Source organism: Mustela putorius, unplaced genomic scaffold, assembly GCF_011764305.1.
Source record: "Mustela putorius furo isolate JIRA1106 unplaced genomic scaffold, ASM1176430v1.1 tig00003983_pilon_pilon_pilon, whole genome shotgun sequence".
Lineage (NCBI taxonomy): Eukaryota > Metazoa > Chordata > Mammalia > Carnivora > Mustelidae > Mustela > Mustela putorius.
Genome location: NW_025422123.1, coordinates 18662019 through 18680134, shown reverse-complemented (window position 1 = coordinate 18680134; position 18116 = coordinate 18662019). Strand labels below are relative to the sequence as shown.

At 49.7% G+C, this 18116-nt stretch overlaps 1 protein-coding gene across 2 annotated transcripts in view; it reads left to right on the top strand.

Moving 5' to 3' along the window:
• Nucleotides 1-18116, top strand: part of TRAM2 (translocation associated membrane protein 2) — an 81340-nt gene that overhangs the window by 48988 nt on the left and 14236 nt on the right. The window contains exons 3-4 of one of the 2 annotated variants that reach the window (XM_004771875.2): nt 13309-13418; nt 13922-14038. In XM_004771875.2, the coding sequence (XP_004771932.1) occupies nt 13309-13418; nt 13922-14038 (227 nt within the window). Of the gene's footprint in view, nt 1-13239; nt 13419-13921; nt 14039-18116 lie in introns of both variants that reach the window. The other variant, XM_013045516.2, reaches the window with a different exon arrangement.

The following is an 18116-nucleotide window of genomic DNA, read 5'->3' as shown; positions in this document are numbered from 1 at the left end:
CCAGTCGCCTTGGGTTTTATCTGGCAACCACACACCCTGTCCAGCTCTGGCAAGGAATAAAATGCCCGGTTTCTGGTCTTACCATTAGACTCCAAGTCTTCTTCCTGTTGAAAATACCACAGAGTGTCAGTGTTATGGCCAGAAATAGAACGTAAAAGCTCAGAAAAAGATTCTTTACACAGACCCTTCCAATCCAGAGCTGGTGACACCAGATGGGTTTTTACAAGGTCGAGCATTTACAAGGTTGTTTTGCATTGTGCCATTAATTCACCCACTGACTCAAGGTCGCTGGCTTTTCTTCTGTCCTAGAACAGGTGACCCCAGCTGGGCTTAACATTTATGAGGTTGTTTTGGGTTGTGCCGCTCATTGGCTCAGTGGTCTCGGGAGCACTGCTTAACATTTGTTGTCTCCAACCTTCTGCAAAACTGAGAGCTGTGGTCCTGGTCTCAAGCCCATGTGTTTCCTGAATACAAGAAGCCCTGAGAGTCCTCTCAAGGGCTTGCCCCTCAGATTGTCCTCAGCCCCACACTGTTCACATTGTCTGGGAACTCACTAGACATGCAGTCTCCCAGGCCCCACCATGCAACTACTGCGTCAGATCTTGTTTTAAAAACAAAACAAAACAAAAAAAAACAACAAAAAACATGTATTTATTTGTTTGAGAGAGAGAGCGAGAAAGAGTATGCGTGCTCTCGAGCAGGGGGTGGGCTGAGGGAGAGAGAGAATCTGAAATGGACTCCCAGCCGAGCGTGGAGCCCGATGAGATCATGACGTGAGTGGAAACCAAGGGTCAGCCAGTGATCCCACTGAGCCACTCAGGTGCCCCCAGCTCTTGCTATTTAAGGAGATCCACAGGTGATTCCTGTGAAGACTGAGATGTGCTGTTCTCAGTGTCCTTCATAAAAAGCACCAGGCAGGCTTTCACATGACCCTGCGCTTGTGGACACACTCAGCCCTGAACTCGTTTGCATTTTTCTCTGCTCTCCCAGTTTTGGTTGTTCTAGAACACTTTGGTATGGGGGGAGCGAGTGGAGGGAGGTGAGGAGTACCACGGGGTAGCTTTGGGTTCGAGCTGTGTGGTAGCTCCCAAGAAGTCATGGCTGTGTTTGTAAGGCTGTGTGTGAGTGGAGGTGGTGGTCTGTGTGGGTGGAGGTGGTGGTCGCTGTGCATTCCCGAGCCCACCTGTTGCTGCTCCCCTTGATTAACAAGGTTGGGCGGGGGTGGGAGCTCTTCAGGAGAAGGGTTTGTTTTGTAGTCCTTGAAGGTGACAAGGACACATCCCAGGCTCTCGTGGTCGTCAATGGTGGCTTTATCGCCCCAAGCAGCTGTGGCATTTTGCAGCTGGGAATGTGAAGGCCAGGGACTAGCCCCACCAGCGCTCGGCTGTTGTTCCCACGGTCCCTGGTAGGACGAGACACACCACCCTGTAAACTCCCAACAGACAGATGGTTTTCAGGCCTCTTTCAGCGGAACGCCTTTGTCCAGGGCTCAGGGCGTGTTTTTGTTCCCTGTGCTGCCTGGCGGGAATTACCCTTGTCTCCTGCTTGAAAGACTGGCATCACATAGCCGACTGAGCCCCTGTTTGTCAGATAAGCTTGTGGGGGACAAAAGGGAAGAGACAGGTGGGCAGCAGTGGCTCTGGAGACAGTCTTGCTTGATGATGGAGCAAGCTACCCACCTTGGAGGGGGCTGAGACACACACAGCTCCCTTCCCAGGGACCCACCCCAGGCTGGGCTGTTTCCACTGCGTGCAGCACCCGGGCCCAGGGAAGCCGCGGAAGGCTGGGTTTGTGAGGTGGGGCCGTGGGGAGAGGTGGGGAGAACCACCAGGGAGGCAGAGACCTGGCTCTGTCCTGGCCCCTCAGGTCAAACAGCCCCCAAGATTCCCTTTGGCCCTACAGTCCTGTTTGTATAAGTAAGAAAAGAACCCACATTCCCCAGTGTCCCTGGCCTTACTGGTCAACCTTCTGAAAAAGATGGGGAGTCTCTGACCAGGACTTATAGCCAGCCCTGAACTTGATTTCCAACCCCCCCCCCCCCGCGCCAAGTAAACTGAATGAAACTTGTTATTAAACTTACTGCCTTCCTCTGTTTGGTCCGCTCAAACAGAATCCCACAGACTGGGTGGCTTATAAACAACAGAAACTTCTTTCTCACCGGTCAGGAGGCTGGAAGTCTGAGATGGGAGCACGGTCAGGTGAGGCCCCTCTTCCAGGAGTGCTGTCAGGGTGGAGGGTCCTGGGAGCGCCGGGGGTTCCCTTGTAAGGGCCCAGCCCCACAAAGGCTTCACCTCATGACCTAAGTACTCCCAGGGCCCCTACCTGTAACACCTCTCATCGGGTTAGGACTCCAGCAAGTGAATTTGGAGCTGGAAGCGGGGACACCTTCAGAGCAGGGCACCGATTATTGAAGCCTAACAATTGTGTAGAGAAGCCGGCAAACCGTAAGTGGTTGGCTCAGTGAATTTTCACGACTGAACACATCAACGCCTCCAGTGACCCCTTCAGCCTAGACCTGATTTTCTCCAGGTCCCTGTTACGACCCAGAGGACTCCTCCCCTTCAGTGTGCAGTTTTAGAGGTTTAAGTGAGTGGAACCCTGAGTGCCTGTGGCTGAGGTTCACCAGCCAGAAGTCGAGCAATGGCGTCCTTGACCTGCTGCGTCTGCCATTCTCTTGTCTCCTCTGGCGAGTTTTTTTGCTCTTTTCCTTCCCTCCCACACATCACCTGACCCAGACCCCATCCTACACATTTTGCTTCTTCACATTCCCGTCTTTCCTGATCCAATATTGTCTTCTGTCTAGCTTGGGTAATTGTTTTCTTATTCAGTTCTTACTGAAATAGTTTTTTTTTATTTTATTTTTTTTAAAGATTTTATTTATTTATCAGAGAGAGAGGGGGAGAGAGCGAGCACAGGCAGACAGAATGGCAGGCAGAGGCAGAGGGAGAAGCAGGCTCCCTGCTGAGCAAGGAGCCCCATGTGGGACTCGATCCCAGGACGCTGGGATCATGACCTGAGCCGAAGGCAGCTGCTTAACCAACTGAGCCACCCAGGCGTCCCTTACTGAAATAGTTTTTGTTTAACAGTGGACTTGTTAACATTGTTATCTTTATCCAGGGGGAAGAGGAAAAACTGTGATTCTAGATTTTTCTTTTTCTTTCCTCTTTTTTTTTTTTTTGCACATGATCCTTGAAGAGTTATTTTTCCTTTGTGGCTCTCAGTGAATTTTTATTTTTATTTATTTTTTTATAAGCTCACACTTGCCTGCATGTAGACGTGCTGTTTGTTGTCTGCACAGGTGGATTGTAGATCGAAGCCTCACGTTTGTAAACTGCAGGGGTGCTGAGTGTGTGCTTGGCGCCTCGGAATCATTGCTGTATTTCTTCCTGGCAGCCATGAGGTATGGGGTTTACAGCCTTGTAAAAAGGAATGGTACTTCAAGAAAACAGTTCCAGAGTTAGGCCCTTTCATGAAAGTATCCTTTTCTTATCTATTTTACTAGAAAACTGGTGAAAATCTATCCCAAATCCTGTAACTTGGAGTTAAAATGGTAACCTTGACGATTCCCCAGCTTGATCTTTAGTTACCTGGATGGAGGGGCGTTTGTGTGTGTGAGGAAGGATTATTTAAGGGCCCGTATTTTTTTTTTTTTTAAAGATTTTATTTATTTATTTGACAGAGAGAAATCACAAGTAGATGGAGAGGCAGGCAGAGAGAGAGAGAGGGAAGCAGGCTCCCTGCTGAGCAGAGAGCCCGATGCGGGACTCGATCCCAGGACCCTGAGATCATGACCTGAGCTGAAGGCAGCGGCTTAACCCACTGAGCCACCCAGGCGTCCCAAGGGCCCGTATTTTTTGCTAGGGCTGCTGTGACAAAGGACCACAGACCCAGTGGCTTCAGTAACAGGAATTCATTGTATTACAGTTTTGGAGGCTAGAAGTGCCAAGATCAGGGTGTTGGCAACTTGGTTCATTTGAAGGTTGAAGGCCTATTCCTTCCTATTCCTTTTTGAAAGCCTATTCCAGGCCTCTCTCCTCAGTGTATAGATAAATGGCCGCCTTGCCCATGTGTGTGTCTGTATTTCCACTTTCCCCTTTTTGTAAGGATACCAGTAAAGTTGGATTAGAGCTCACTCACATTAATCTCATTTTTAACTTGATGACCTCTGTAAGGACCCCGTGTCCCCATGAAGTCATGTTCTGAGGTGGTGGAGGTCAGGACTTCAACTTAATCATTTTGGGGGGATGGGGAGGAAGAAGCCACATTCAACTCCTAACAGCCGAGTGCATGAGTGCCTCAGTGATGCTTGTAGCTCTGATGTCCCCGGCCAGAGCTTCCGGGTCTGGAGGCCAGTGAGTGCGTGGCCTGGCAGCCTGGCCAACAGAGCAGGAGTATGGTCAGCATGCTGCCCTTTGAGGCTCCATGCCCCACGCCTGTCCTCCACCCCATTCACCTCCTGGCACCTCGAGGAGAAGGCAGGCCTTCAGGGTTTAACAGATGCACCATCTGTAGGATTTGAAGGGAGGCAGAAGGCCAAGAGGCCTTGGCCCCTGTCACTGGCCGCATGCTTGGGGACTTGGCCCACCCCTCACTAGCTGTTGGCCTCACACTTCAGTTGCCAGGTGGGCAAAATGGGCAAAATGCATGGGCTTCCTGGGAGAGGCGACTGATTCCACTTACAAGATGTGTTCACTACCATGCCTGGCGCAAAGCGTGTGCTCAGTAAATAGATGGTTGTTCGTAGTCTGGATCCTAAATAAGCACCCTAATGGGAGTACTTCCTGTGTGTAGTGCGTGGTGATGGTTGTTCTTTTACCTTCGGATTCTGGTAGAAGCGTCATAATGATCCTGTCTGTGTAGCCCTTCACGGTTTGTAAGTCCTTTATCTCGTCCTGCCTTTGATGGTGAAGGTAGATGGCCTGGTCCTCCTTGTCTGGGGGGATGAGTGCGAGCAGGGAGACCCTGGTCGCATGATGGGTCCCAGAGATGAGCTTCGGGTCTCTCCATCTAGTCTGGGTCTCTGTGGTAAAAAATAAAATAAAATAAAAAATAAAATAAAATAAAGCAGTAAGGTGGGAAAGACAACACCTCCTACTTTTATTTGTACAAAGTGAAAGAATTTGCACATGTATTTTTTTAACTATTATTGTGTTTTTTTTAAAGATTTTATTTATTTATTTGACAGAGAGAAATCACAAGTAGATGGAGAGGCAGGTAGAGAGAGAGAGAGAGGGAAGCAGGCTCCCTGCTGAGCAGAGAGCCCGATGCGGGACTCGATCCCAGGACCCTGAGATCATGACCTGAGCCGAAGGCAGTGGCTTAACCCACTGAGCCACCCAGGCGCCCCTTAACTATTATTTTTTAAAGATTTTATTTATTTATTTGACAGACAGAGATCACAAGTAGGCAGAGAGACAGGCAGAGAGAGAGGAGGAAGCAGGCTCCCCGCCGAGCAGAGAGCCTGATACGGGGCTCCATCCCAGGACCCTGGGATCACGACCTGAGCCGAAGGCTTTAACCCACGGAGCCACCCAGGTGCCCCTAACGATTATTTTTTTAATGGAAGCTACACCCACCTGTCTAGCAAATCTGTGTAAAAGTCTTGTTCTCACCCTGAGCTCTTCCTTTGACACCCGCATCCCCTGTGGATAATCGCTGTTGTTTCCTCTGTGCCTTTCCTGGATTTCTCCTCTCGCCTTCCAGTATTTCTTTATGCACACACAAATAACACATGTTTGTTTTCTCTTTCTCCTCGACTGGTAGAGTACTGCGTGTTCTGTACCTTGCTTTCCCCCCACTAAGTAATCGATCCTGTATATCCTTCCATGGCAACACATAGAGCACGTCATCATTTTTCTCACAAACCATCCTGAGGTATAGCACACACACTCCATGAGGCCCTGGCTCGGTGAATTGGTACACAGGTGCACACCCATGCCGCCATCACCCAGATCAAGGTACAGAGCGCCCAGCCTCATCCTAGCCAGTCCCCCCTCCCAGAGCAACCATAATTCTGCTCTCTAAATCTGATTAGTTTCCCCTGTTTTAGATCTTGGTCTCTCATTTTTAAAAATAGCCCCATTGTTTATGTTGGTGCTGCTTAAATTTAGTATATGCATCAGAATCACCTGGAGATACCATTAAACATGAAGTCTGGGGCCGTCCCCAGAGTTTCTGATCCCACAGGCCTGGGGTCGATCTGCACCAGCAATCGCCCAGCTGATGCTGGGACTGCCAGTGTGCAACCCCAGCGCATGAGAACTGTGATCTGTGTCACCAGGCCCCAGCAGATGTAAGCCACTTGGACTGCTGCCATCAGTTTATTGTTAAAAACAGTGCTGTGGTGCATAACCTTGTACACATGTCATTTTGAACATGGCAGGTGTTACTATAAGATAAATTCCCAGAAGTGGAGTTGCCACATCAAAGGGCTGATGCACTTGTAATCACGATCAAAATTGCCAAATTGCCTTTCCAAAGAGGAGGTCCGTTTTGCATTCTCATCAGCTGTGTGTGAAAGAGAGCCTGAGTATATTGTCAAGCTTTGGATTTTTGCCAATCTGATAGGTATGAAATGGTGTAGCTCACTGTAGTTTTAATTTGCATTTCTCTTCTGTGTAGGGTTGAGCATCTTTTTAAATGCATAAGGGCCATCTCTCTTTTCTCTGTGAATTGTCCGTTCCTATCCTTGCCCGTTTTTCTGTTGCAGTTTTGAGCTTTTTATCCTCAAGTGCTGGGAGTGCTTTACATGTTAACAAGATTAGCCCTTCATTTATGGTCTGAATTATTTTCCCTCTAGGTAATCATTTGCCTCTTGATTTTGCTTATGGTGCCTTTTTTTTTTCATATCTAAGTTCTCCTCCTTTTTATTCTTTTTAAAGCTCAATTATTATTTTTTTAAGATTTATTTGAGAGACAGCATGCCAGAGAGAGAGCACGAACAGGAAAAGTGGCAGAGGAAGAAGGAGAAGCAGACTCCCCAGTGAGTAGGGAGCCTGATGCAGGACTCGATCCCAGGACCCTGGGATCGTGACCCGAGCTGAAGACAGGTGCTTAACCAACTGAACCACCTAAGCGCCCCTAAGTTCTTCTTTTAGAACTTCAAAATAATTTGGAAACAGAATTGGCCATAAGCCTAGAAACCCACAGTTAGTGAATTTTGTCAGCCTGGATGTGCAGGTGTTGGGAAAGGCGCCGGGAACCAGAAGACAGCCAGAGTGTGCAGTGAGGCTCTCTGAACAGGGAGATTTTCACCCAGTGTCGCAAGTTTCCTTGGCAGATGCCTGGATTCTAAGGATCTGGAAGGTGGATGGGATGGCTCCAGGCGGCCACCCACCAGCTCAAGACACAGGAGGACGTGCGAGACCGCATGGGAGTATCCGGATGACATGAGAACACGCAGGGCAGACGGGAGAAGCTGCTTACAGGTGACACCAAAGGAAACAGGAATGTATCTCTTAGTCATAGGAAGCAAAACAGGATGTCCATTAGAACGTTACTCCCGTCAAGGGACAGCTGCTGACAGAGGTGGTCAGAACAGCCAAGGGGCTCGTTATGGACGACTCTAGATCTCTCTTTAAACCGTGACCAGAGATAAGCCAAGCAAATGCCGTGTTTGGTGGGCGGGGACGAATGCATCTATAGTTGGAAGGTGCTTTCTTCCAAAGCTGGGCCCATTCCTGCAGAAGGGCATTTTGACATACTCCATGGGGGTGCGTGGGAGGAAGGGTGTTAGGGGTCATGGAGGCTTGAGGCTCCCTACTGCTGGCCCGTGGTCAGAGTTGGCATGCAGATCTATTTACTTTGGCCAGTCTGGTGTTGGCCCATGAAGTGTTTTTTTTTAATTTTGAATTAGTCCCCAATATTTTTAAATCAGATGATTTCACGTAAAAATTTTTCTCTTTGCTTCTGGAATATCGGGAATCCAGCCCCACTGGGCTGCCCCTCTACCCTGGCACGGTCTCTGAGGAGCACCTTCCCCACTCCTTCATCACCCCCCGGGGGATATACGCTGTGTGGCTTCCCATGACCACACTCCCCTCTAGCGCCCCTGACCTCGAGGCTACCTGTCAGCTAGTGTGTATTCCAGTTTTAACTGTCTTTTAGTAAGGTAGAAAGGAAAGTGGATATTTTTTTCTTTTACTGAGAAATTTTTTAAAATTTAAATTTTGGTGAATACACAGTGCCGTGCTGGTTTCTGAAGTAAAAGTCAGTGATTCTGCACTTACATACAACACCCACTTCTCATCACAACACGCGCCCTCCTAACCACTCACCCCCCCCTCGTCTAGCCCATCCCCCCACCCACATCCCTCCATCAGCCGTCAGATTGTCCTCTGTAGTTAGGAGTCTCTTATGGCTTATTTCTTTCTCTCCTCCTCATCTGTTTTCTTTCTTAAATTCCACATATGAGTGAGATCATCTGTTAATTGTTTTTCTCTCACTGACTTCTTTCATTCAGCATAATACACTCTAGCTCCATCCACGTCATTGGCAAATTGCAAGATTTCCTTCTTTTTGATAGCGGAGTAGTATTCCATAATATATATATACCACGTCTTTGTAGGAAAGTGGCTATTTCTTAAATTTGTCCCCCTCTCAAAGCAGAAGGGTGAATGATAGACCAAGAGGACGCTCTGTTTAAAGAACATCAATAGGCAGGTTCCTGTGCAAGTGGAGGTAGCAGCTGTGTAATGGAAGCGGACCTCTGGGCTGAAAGGTGTGACCTTGCCAGACCTGGACTGCCTTGTTCCTTTGGGTTGCCTCTCTGGTCTAATAGTTCAGAGGCCTATGTGTTACAAGTTACTTTTCTGCAAAAGTAGAGTAGGTTACTGCAAACCGTTGCCAGCCTCTTTGAGAGTTTGTGCAAGACGGGCAGACCTTCAAGAGCAGAAGCTCCAATGAGCAATCAAAATCTAAAAAAAAAAATGTATATATACCAGAAACATGGATTGGTTTATGGCCTCCTAGAAGATTGCAAAGTTCCAGCCTCGTGGCTCTGTGGAGAGCAGAAGGAGCCAAACCGGTTCCTTTCCTGTTGTGATGGAAAGTGGGGAGATCGTGGGTCAGGGGAAAGTACCAGAGATAATGTGTATGAATCAGAGCCCAGCTTTTGAGTGTTTGGGGATACTGCTGCTTGTCCTCAAAGTAGAAGGACCTCAAGGAGTGAATTATCACCATTAAGGATGCAGGGCAAGTGGAGGGCATGTGTGGGTGATGGTGACCCTTGAGATGGCGTTTGTTGGCTGGACTGGGGCACCGAAGGCCCTGAGAAGGGCTCCTCTTACCCTGAACCCCATGATCTCCCCTGCTCTCCTTGCCCATCTCATGATATCAAACAGAATATCCCATGTTGTAGAATTCTGAAAGCATGAAGGAAGGCTCCAGAGTGCCGATGGGGTTCCAGAAGGAACTTGGGAACAGTTCCCTACGGTAGTTCTATCACCCACCTCTATCCGAATGTGTCTTCTCACCATGACCCTGGCACCGTGCTGTTCTGCCTTCCGTGCATGCCTCTTTGACTCTGTAACTCTCCATGGGGCAGGAAGAGTGAGCTTTATAAATATGGCACCAAAAGTCTCAGTAGCCTGCCAGGGCCTTTCAGACCTTGCTGGGACCTATAAGGGGACATGAAGGTCATGGCCCACTCACTTCTGCAGCCCCCCAGACCCCTGGTCCAGTCTCAGTCCCCCATCACCTGCCTGGGGCCTCTGCCCTTGCCAGCTCCCCCCCCCCGCCCCGCCCCGCACAGCCCCGCTGTGTCCCCTCCTTGAGTGAGTGACACTTCTCCCTGTTACCTCCCCTTCAGCCTTCGGTCCACTTCAGAGGACTTATCTAACACCTGGCCGCTGGTGGTGGTTTTTTTAATTTAAACATGCATAAGATAAAATTTACCATCATCACCATTTCTAAGTGTTCTAAGTGTACAGTTCAGTAGTGTTTAATACATTTATGTTGTTGTCTGGCCCATCTCCAGAATGCTGTTCTTGCCAAACTGCAACTTTGTAGCTAAATCAGCAACTCCCCATTCCCCTCCCCCTCTGGCCCCCCAGCCCCTCCAGCCCCCCACCCCAGCCTTCTGGTTTATGTCTGTGAATTGGACTCCAGCCACCTGCAGGTTCATCTACAGTGTAGCCCATGGCAGGATTTCCTTCCTTTTTAAGGCTGAATAATATTCTGTTGTGTGTGTATATTGTATTTTGTGTGTCTATCCATCCATCAGTAGACACGTGCGTGATTTCCACCTTTGGCTGCTTTGAGACCCAGCTCTCAGTTGTTTTGGGCATATACACTGAGGCAGAATTGCAGGATCATACGGTAACTCTATTTATAATTTTTTAAATGGAAATCTAGTTGACCTACAATGTTGTAGTAGTCTCAGGTGTACAGCATAGTGATTTGACAGTTCTGCACATGACACTGGGCTCACCACCCCGAGTGCTGTCACCATCTGTCACCGTACGATGTTACTGACTCTATCTGCCATGCTATACTCTTCACCCCTGGGACTTAGTTTAGAACTGGTGGGGTGTACCCCTTGATCCCCTTCACTGACTTCACACATTCCCCATCCCCACCCTCGGGCCAACACCAGTTTGTTCTCTAGATATAGGAGTCTAGTTCTGGTTGGTTATTTTTTATATCCCACATAGACATGAAATCTTAAGGTTTTTTTCCTTTCTCTGACTTCACTTAGCATAATACCCCATAGATTCATCCATATTGTCCATATTGTCCTAAGTGGCAAGATCTTCTTCTTCTTCTTCTTCTTCTTTTTTTAGCAGCTGAGTAATGTCCCTTTACATGTGTACCACATCCATTTATTTCATCAGCGGACACTTGGACTGCTTCCATAATGTGGCTGTTGTAGATAATGCTGCAGGGAACGTAGGAGGGGTGCAGCTGTCTTTGCAGATGAGGGTTTCATTTTCTTTGGGTCAATACCTGTAGTAGAATTGCTTGATTGTATGGTATTTCTCGTTCTGGTTTTGAGGGGGAACCTCCATACTGTTTTCCACAGTGGTTGGACCCGTTTCCATTCCTGCTAACAGTGCACGAGGGTCTCTACTCTCCACATCATCACCAACACTTATTTCTTGTCTGATTCTAGATGTTCTGACAGATGGGAGGTGATCGCTCATTGTGGTTTTGTTTGCATTTCCCTGATGATGAGTGACGTTGAGCATCTTCTCAGGTGTCTGTTGGCCATCTGGATGTCTTCTTTGGAAACATGTCTGTTCAGGGCTTCTGCCCATTTTTAATCAGATTACTTGTGTGTTGACATGTAGAAATTCTTTATATATTTTGCCTATTAATCCCTTATTGGATATGTCATTTGCAGATACCTTCTTCCATTCCGTAGATTGCCTTTTTGTTTTGTTGATGAACAGAAGCTTTTTATTTTGGAGTAGGCCCAATAGTATATTTTTGGTTCTGTTTCCCTTATCTCAGGAGACAGATCCCAAAAAAAGTTTCTAAGGCTGATGTCTAAAAGATTACTGCCTATGTGGTTTTTTGTTTAGGAGTTTGTATGGCTTCAGATCTTACGTTTAGGTCTTCCATCCATTTTGAGTTTACTATTTTTAATATTTTAAGGAACTACCATACTGCTTTCCATAGTGACTCTCCCATTTTACATTCCCGCAATCCGTGCACAAAAGCTCCATTTATCAATGTCCTCACAAACACTTGTTATTTCCTGTTTTTTTGTTTTTTGTTTTGTTGGGTTTTTTTGTTTCTTTTTTTGGTGGCTTAAAAAAAGTAGCCATTTTAATGGATGGGAGGTGGTATCATGGTTTTGATTTGCATTTCTTAGTGATAGCGATGGCGGGCACTTTGTCACATACCTGTTGGCCATTTTTATGTCTTTCTTTAGATGTCTGTTCGATTCCTTTGCCCATTTTTAACCTGGTGATTTGGTTTTGTTGTTGTTACTGCTGCCATTGGCATTTTAGCCTCTGGTTTTTTCGTGTGAAGATTTGGTGTGCACCCACTGAGTCCTGGGGGTTCATTGTCCGTGGGGGTCATTGTGTGTTTGCTTGTCCATCGCCTCCCCAGTCCGTGTGCTCTGAAGCTGGGCCCGTGTCCCTAATCTCCATGCTTTTGCAGTTAGCCCTGTGCCCCTCAGAGGGTAGGTCCTTGTGGAAAGGAGGCTGGAGAGGAAACAGGCAAGTGGGTCTGCCTTCAGGGTTGCCGTGCTTGCTGCCCTCCCTCCCCTCGGCACCGTGGACCATCCATTCTCTCATGTCCAGGGATGCAGGGGGCATGGTGTGGCTCCCAGAGTGACCCCGTCACCTCTGCTCCATTCTGTGGCCACCCTGAGCCTCCCTGACCCATGTCTACATTCTGGTGAATGATGACTCATGGGTGTGTGACTCAGAACGCCGCACAGCTGGAAAGGCAGCCAGTGTGTCTGCTTGGCCAAGTTCGGGAGTGGTTTATGGAGCAGCAGAGATCCAGGCCCAGGTTCACCGGCCCTGGCCACCCTAGCTTGCCGACCCAAAGGAGGGTAGAAATCCTCCTCTGTTCGTGGAGAACGAGGCTGCCACTGCAGGACTTTGTAAGGCTTCTGTCTGGGGTTCTGACGAGTGTATTGCTGTGCGGTGATACCATTATTGCACGCTTGCCATGGGTGTCGACACTGATCCGCATCTCACATACAAATTATTCCACTTAATGCTCACACAAGCCAACAATAACAAAAATAGTAACAAATACATATAGCACTTCCTGTGTGTTGGATAAGAGTTCTGAGCCCTTTGCAGCAAAGTCCTCTGATCCTCAGGAAGACCCTACAATATGGGAACTGCTGTCACCCTCATTTTACAGATGAGGAAACTAAGGCCCAGAAAGACCACCTAGAGAAGTGTCCCAGCATCTTGTAGGAAATGACAGCTGTGATATAAACTCGGGCTTCCGAGTCGACACAGGATCCTGACCTCACTCCATGCTCCCGTGATGAAGGCTGCAGTCCCATCTCACAGGGAAAGAAATTGCAGCTCAGAGAGGTTGGTTGCTTCTGCCTAGTCACGCAGCCAGGGCCCGATTGAGATTGAGATCGCTTGTCTCCCACCCCGCCTCTGAACCACCCGGCTCTCCTTGCCCAGAGGCAGGGGAGGTAGTCCTCATGGTGTTCCTTAGCCCTGGTGGCTTCCCAGGGGCCATGTCCAGAGGTTGGGTAGGATTCTAGGGAGGAAACTTTCTGCATCTAAGGATACAGCATGGCACATTGTGTTTCAGAGGTCTCCAGTTCGGGGTCCCACAGCACTTCTTCAGCACAGGGTGCTGATGTGGCCTTTACCTCCACAGACAGTGAGACCGTGCACTACCACTATGGGCCCAAGGACTTGGTCACCATCTTGTTCTACATCTTCATCACCATCATCCTGCATGCCGTGGTTCAGGAGTATATTCTAGACGTGAGTGTCGCGTGTGGGCCCTAATGTCAGAAGCTGGGGAGATGCCGTAGGCGGCGAGGCCTTACCCCGGAGGAGACTGCAGCTCCTGGCCCCTCTGCCTCCTAATTTGCATGACCTGATGGGTCCTGCTGGACGTCCCTCCCCACACACTGTGGGTCCCGTCCTTACTCACAGCCTCCTTTATGTGGGGGACAGTAGCACTTACGAAGGGAGGGCATCACACACCTGAAATGGCAGGACAGCACCCTCATGGGTTTGTCCTATAATCTGACTGGGGGATGTTTTCTTCACATCTGGGCTGAAGACCTCCATCTTGCCACTTTCTCAAAATACGTGCCTTGAACTTGAGCGCTCCATGCACACAGCAGGTTTACACGTATGAGCCCGGGTCACGCCCAGCTCCCGACTGCTGCCCTTTCATGGGTGGGAAATGGGAGGTCAAAGCCTGCCTTTTAGCCATCCACCTGCATACATTAACATGAAGGCTTCTCTTTATTCCTTAGAAAATCAGCAAACGGCTTCACCTCTCCAAGGTCAAACACAGCAAGTTCAACGAATCTGGGCAGCTGGTCATCTTTCATCTCAGCTCGGTGGTATGGTGCTTCTACGTGGTGGTGACGGTGAGTGGCCCTGGGGACTGGGGCCTGGGCTGCCGGCAGCTCGTCTCTTCTTGGATTCTCAGATTGCTAATCAGATCACTGTGCGGGGATGAGCGGGGGTTGGGAAGGGGAGGCAGGAGCAGTTTGTAAAAACTTGGAGCGGTGTCTTGGAACTGAAGCTATTTTTGCATCCTCCCGGTACGAGAGGGGCCAAGTGGTATAGCTGCTCTTCTGTAAAGGTAGAGAGAGCCCTCTTGTCCAAAAACAAGCACGTGTTTTCGTTATTATGGGCTGGTGCAAGAATGACACTGTGCACCTCTGTAGCACAGCATCATTTGGGCCCTCCCACCAGTGCTGTCCAGTGAGAGGAGCCTTGCGTTCACTCTGGTTCCCGTGTTAATGGATTGAAGACCTCCAGGATCAAATTTTGCCATTTCCCCGTGGTCATGTGGTTTGGAAGCGCAAAGGACCAGACTTGGACTTAGGAATCTGGTTCCAGGTCCAGCACACTTTCCGTTTTCCTGCATTGGCCGCCCCTGTAGGCAAGGCCAGCCGCCCCCCATCCACACATCAAAACCTGTGAATCTGTGCCCTTCCCACAAATGCCTGGACCACCAGACAACTCATCTACTTCTCCTGTCTATACAATAGGACTCTTCTTTCGAGCAGCCTTTGATACAGCAGATTTCCTTCGTAGCAAGGAATGTGCACAGCCCTTTGGGGTTCACCGTAACAAGACCTGGCCTGTGGTGTATGACCGAGCAGCCGAGCAGCGCCCCCCCCCCGCCCCCACACACACACTTGGGGCACCTCCTGTTTGGAACTTGGTCTCTTTCCCAAGAACTAGATTTATCCTATGAGAAATGCAGACCTGGGGCTTGGAAATTTCAGCAACCCTGTGATCTTTTAGAAGTTCCCTTCCCTATCTTCCACTGACCTCTCACCTGCTTCCTCTTCCTTCAGTGACCACGATGAGCTTTCATCATAACATCCTAAGAACTCCGCATCCAGAGCTGAATGCTGAATTCCTAGTCTGAAAGCGGGAGTCAGCATGTCCTTTCGTATCTCGCTTGTGTTTCTGTTATCATATAATCATGGAACGATCTTCCTAGCCAGAACATTAGGAATTTTAAATGCCAGGACCGAAAGCTTCTGTGCCCCAAGAGGGAATGCCCTGTTGAACTGTCCCCAAGGGAAGACCTACAGTATGGCCTGTGTGTGGAGCGCGCCCTGTGTTGCGCAGTGCACGTCCTGGCCCACTTGGGTCTGGGTAACAGAGGAAGCATTGCCTCATCTCTGGGTCCCTTTTCCCTAAGTAGACAGCTTCCTCACCCCCAGACATTCTGTCCGAGCGGGGAAGAATTCAGACCAGGTTCTAGAGGCCAAAAAACATGTTACTTAACACCCCTTCCAGAATGTTCACTGCTCAACTGCTCTGTCTTTTCTTCTCTCAGGACTTCAAGGGCTTGAAAACAATGAGCTCTGTAGTCTGGGAGCGTGCAGCAGTTTATATGGTGGAGCTCGTGATAGGCTTTTATCATGGGGAAAGCCAGGTCCCCACTCACCATCTTCCGTAGGAAGTGGAGACCCAGAGGACCCTGGAAAGCTCCAATGACCCTAGCTTCTAACAGCACTGGGTGGCCCCTGGTCCGCAGCTAACTCCATCTGTACTGTCCAGTGGGGAGTGAGGCTGCTTGAGGAAGAAGAGAGAGGGTAGTTTTCTAAGAGGAGTGAGACATAGCTACTGTTCTTTAAATGTTCTTGCTTAGTGAGGATGAAGTCTTTTTTGATCCTTTCTTTCCCCACCCACATTCTGTTCATCAGCAGGTCCTCCCCTCTGCTTCCACCCATGAGCACATTAGGTATCCATCGCCGCCCGCTTTCTGTCCAGGCCTGAGATCCACAGGGGAGATTTGCGCCCCTGGGGACACTGGCAGGATGCTGCTGGCAGTGGTAGCGGGAAGCCTGGGACGCCACTGAATGTTCTGCCATGCACAGGCCAGCCCCCACGACTGAGAACTGTCCGGCCTCAGGTGTCAGGAGTGCCGAGGCTGGGAATCCCGGTTTGCAGTATGAACCACCATCCTCTCTTGCCGGACCCACTGACCGTTGCCCTTCTAGAAGGAGGCTGTTTCTGCGCCAGTAGTCTGCCACCCAAATCCGTTTTCTGCTTGGCCGACAGGTCTTTTCGGAACACACATGCAATCCCACACCCTGTGTCAGAGCCACTGTCCCACTTGGAGCAAAGTCGTTTTCTTCCTGAGTCTGTGATCCGGGTCCCCCTCTTCTTACCTCTGCTCTCCCACCTCTGCTGGCCCTCTGGCTCTGCGTGGGTGGTTCCTCTGCCCAAATGCTCCATGGCCAACTCCCTCCCAACTAAGTTTCCACCTCAGAGTCCCCTCCTGTGGGAGCCCTGCCTCCCAGTGTGTGCTGTGCACACCCCAGCCAGTGCTGGGGTGTTTTTCTCATTCATGTGTGTGCTCTGCTGTCCGTCTGTCTGTCCCCCCAGCCCCGAAGCTGCTTGTTACCAGTCTGTGCCCACCACAGTGTCTCGAGTACAGAGCCTGGCAGGTCCTCAGTGCTCAGAGTCGTGCTTGTGAGTGGAGGAGTAAACTGCAGGCACATCTTCTTGCTCTGGCCCTGATGGTTTGTCAGATCACGAGTCACTTTTTATAAACTTGTAGATGATCCTCTACTTAAAAAGTTGAGCAATACATAAAGGTGTTTTTTTGTTTTTGTTTTTAGAAAAAGTGAACATTTGCCCCAGAACCTTCCCCCTAAAATAACTGGGTTTTGGGGGGTGTTTGATCTAGACACTTCTGTCTGCATTTATACAAGCAGAGTGATGAGAGCCTGGCTGGACCAACCAATAATGTGGGAGAAAGTCAGCTTCCTTCCTTTGAGCTGCTGACTCCTGATTATTAGAAGACAAAACAAGATACCCACGTTCTCCTCAGAGAAGCCGGGGAGGGGGCAGGCGTCTGGTCTCCCTGCCCAACTTCCTTGGGATGTCTCCCTTCGTATCTTAAAACCTGAAGGCTGGTGCCCCATGAGAGCCTGGTCGAGGGAAGGCCCTTCCCTCCGGACTGGTTCCTATTACAGGGCTGGCCACTTAGAGCAGAACTCGAGTACATGATTGTTCTTGAAGGACGAGTGATGTTGGTATGTCTGAGTCTAGGTAGCAGCCGGCTGTGTTATGACTGGGTTCTGCTGTTTTTGTGGTTCTTTTTGTCCTTTCACCAAAAAGGAAGGCTGCAGGGGCAAAGGGAGAGATTGTCCCAGTTTGCTTGGACCTCCCTTAGCTCCTAGGGTAAGGAGAGAACGAAGGACTACAGGAGCTCCCCCAGCCTCCCTGCCCGTGCCTGTCAGGGACCGGGGTTGGGGCAGGGCTGCCACATTCAGCCCCCTGGGATCTCAGGTCCTCGCCCTGGCCTCTGGAGCTCAGGGAGCACCCCAGCCCCCGGCCGCCCTCCGGCAGCTGCCTGGCCCGAGGTCTGGAAAAGGCTGTTCTCAGAGCTGTGAGTCATTTTCTCGGACTCCTCCGCCCTCCCTGCCCTCCCTCCCTGCACTCCCTGTGGACTAGACATTCACAAACAGGCAGCATTTTTCTGGGGAGTGTCTTTGCTTGTTGGCTTCAAACTTCTGACCTCTTTGTCTCCTCAGAAAAGGGGCCAAGCGGAGGAGGGTTCCTGTTTAAAATCACTAGGTTATCTGGGCTTTAGGTTTCTCTGAGGGCCGCTTCTCTTGGCCAGTCTTTCTGGGCAGAAGTGTCCCTCCCACCTCAGTCCCAGATGGACCATTTTCCTCCTTAATTAAGTACATCGCTGCTTCCTCTAAGAAGGGATATTCTCCCCAGAGCTTTCCCTGGAATGAAGTAGAGAGTGGAAGACCATATATGTTGCTGTGTACCTGGGTCCCCCTGAGCAGCAGAGAGGGCAGGCAGAGCCTGAGAGCAGAACTGTAGGAGAGTGCTCCCGTCACCCTCCAGAGGCCCAGAGCCTTCCTTCTCTTCCTCAGTGTATATGTGACCAAGGGAGGAAGGCAGGGGTAAGGAGAAAGGGCTGGAAATGAAGCCATGAGGGGCTGGGGAAAGACCTTT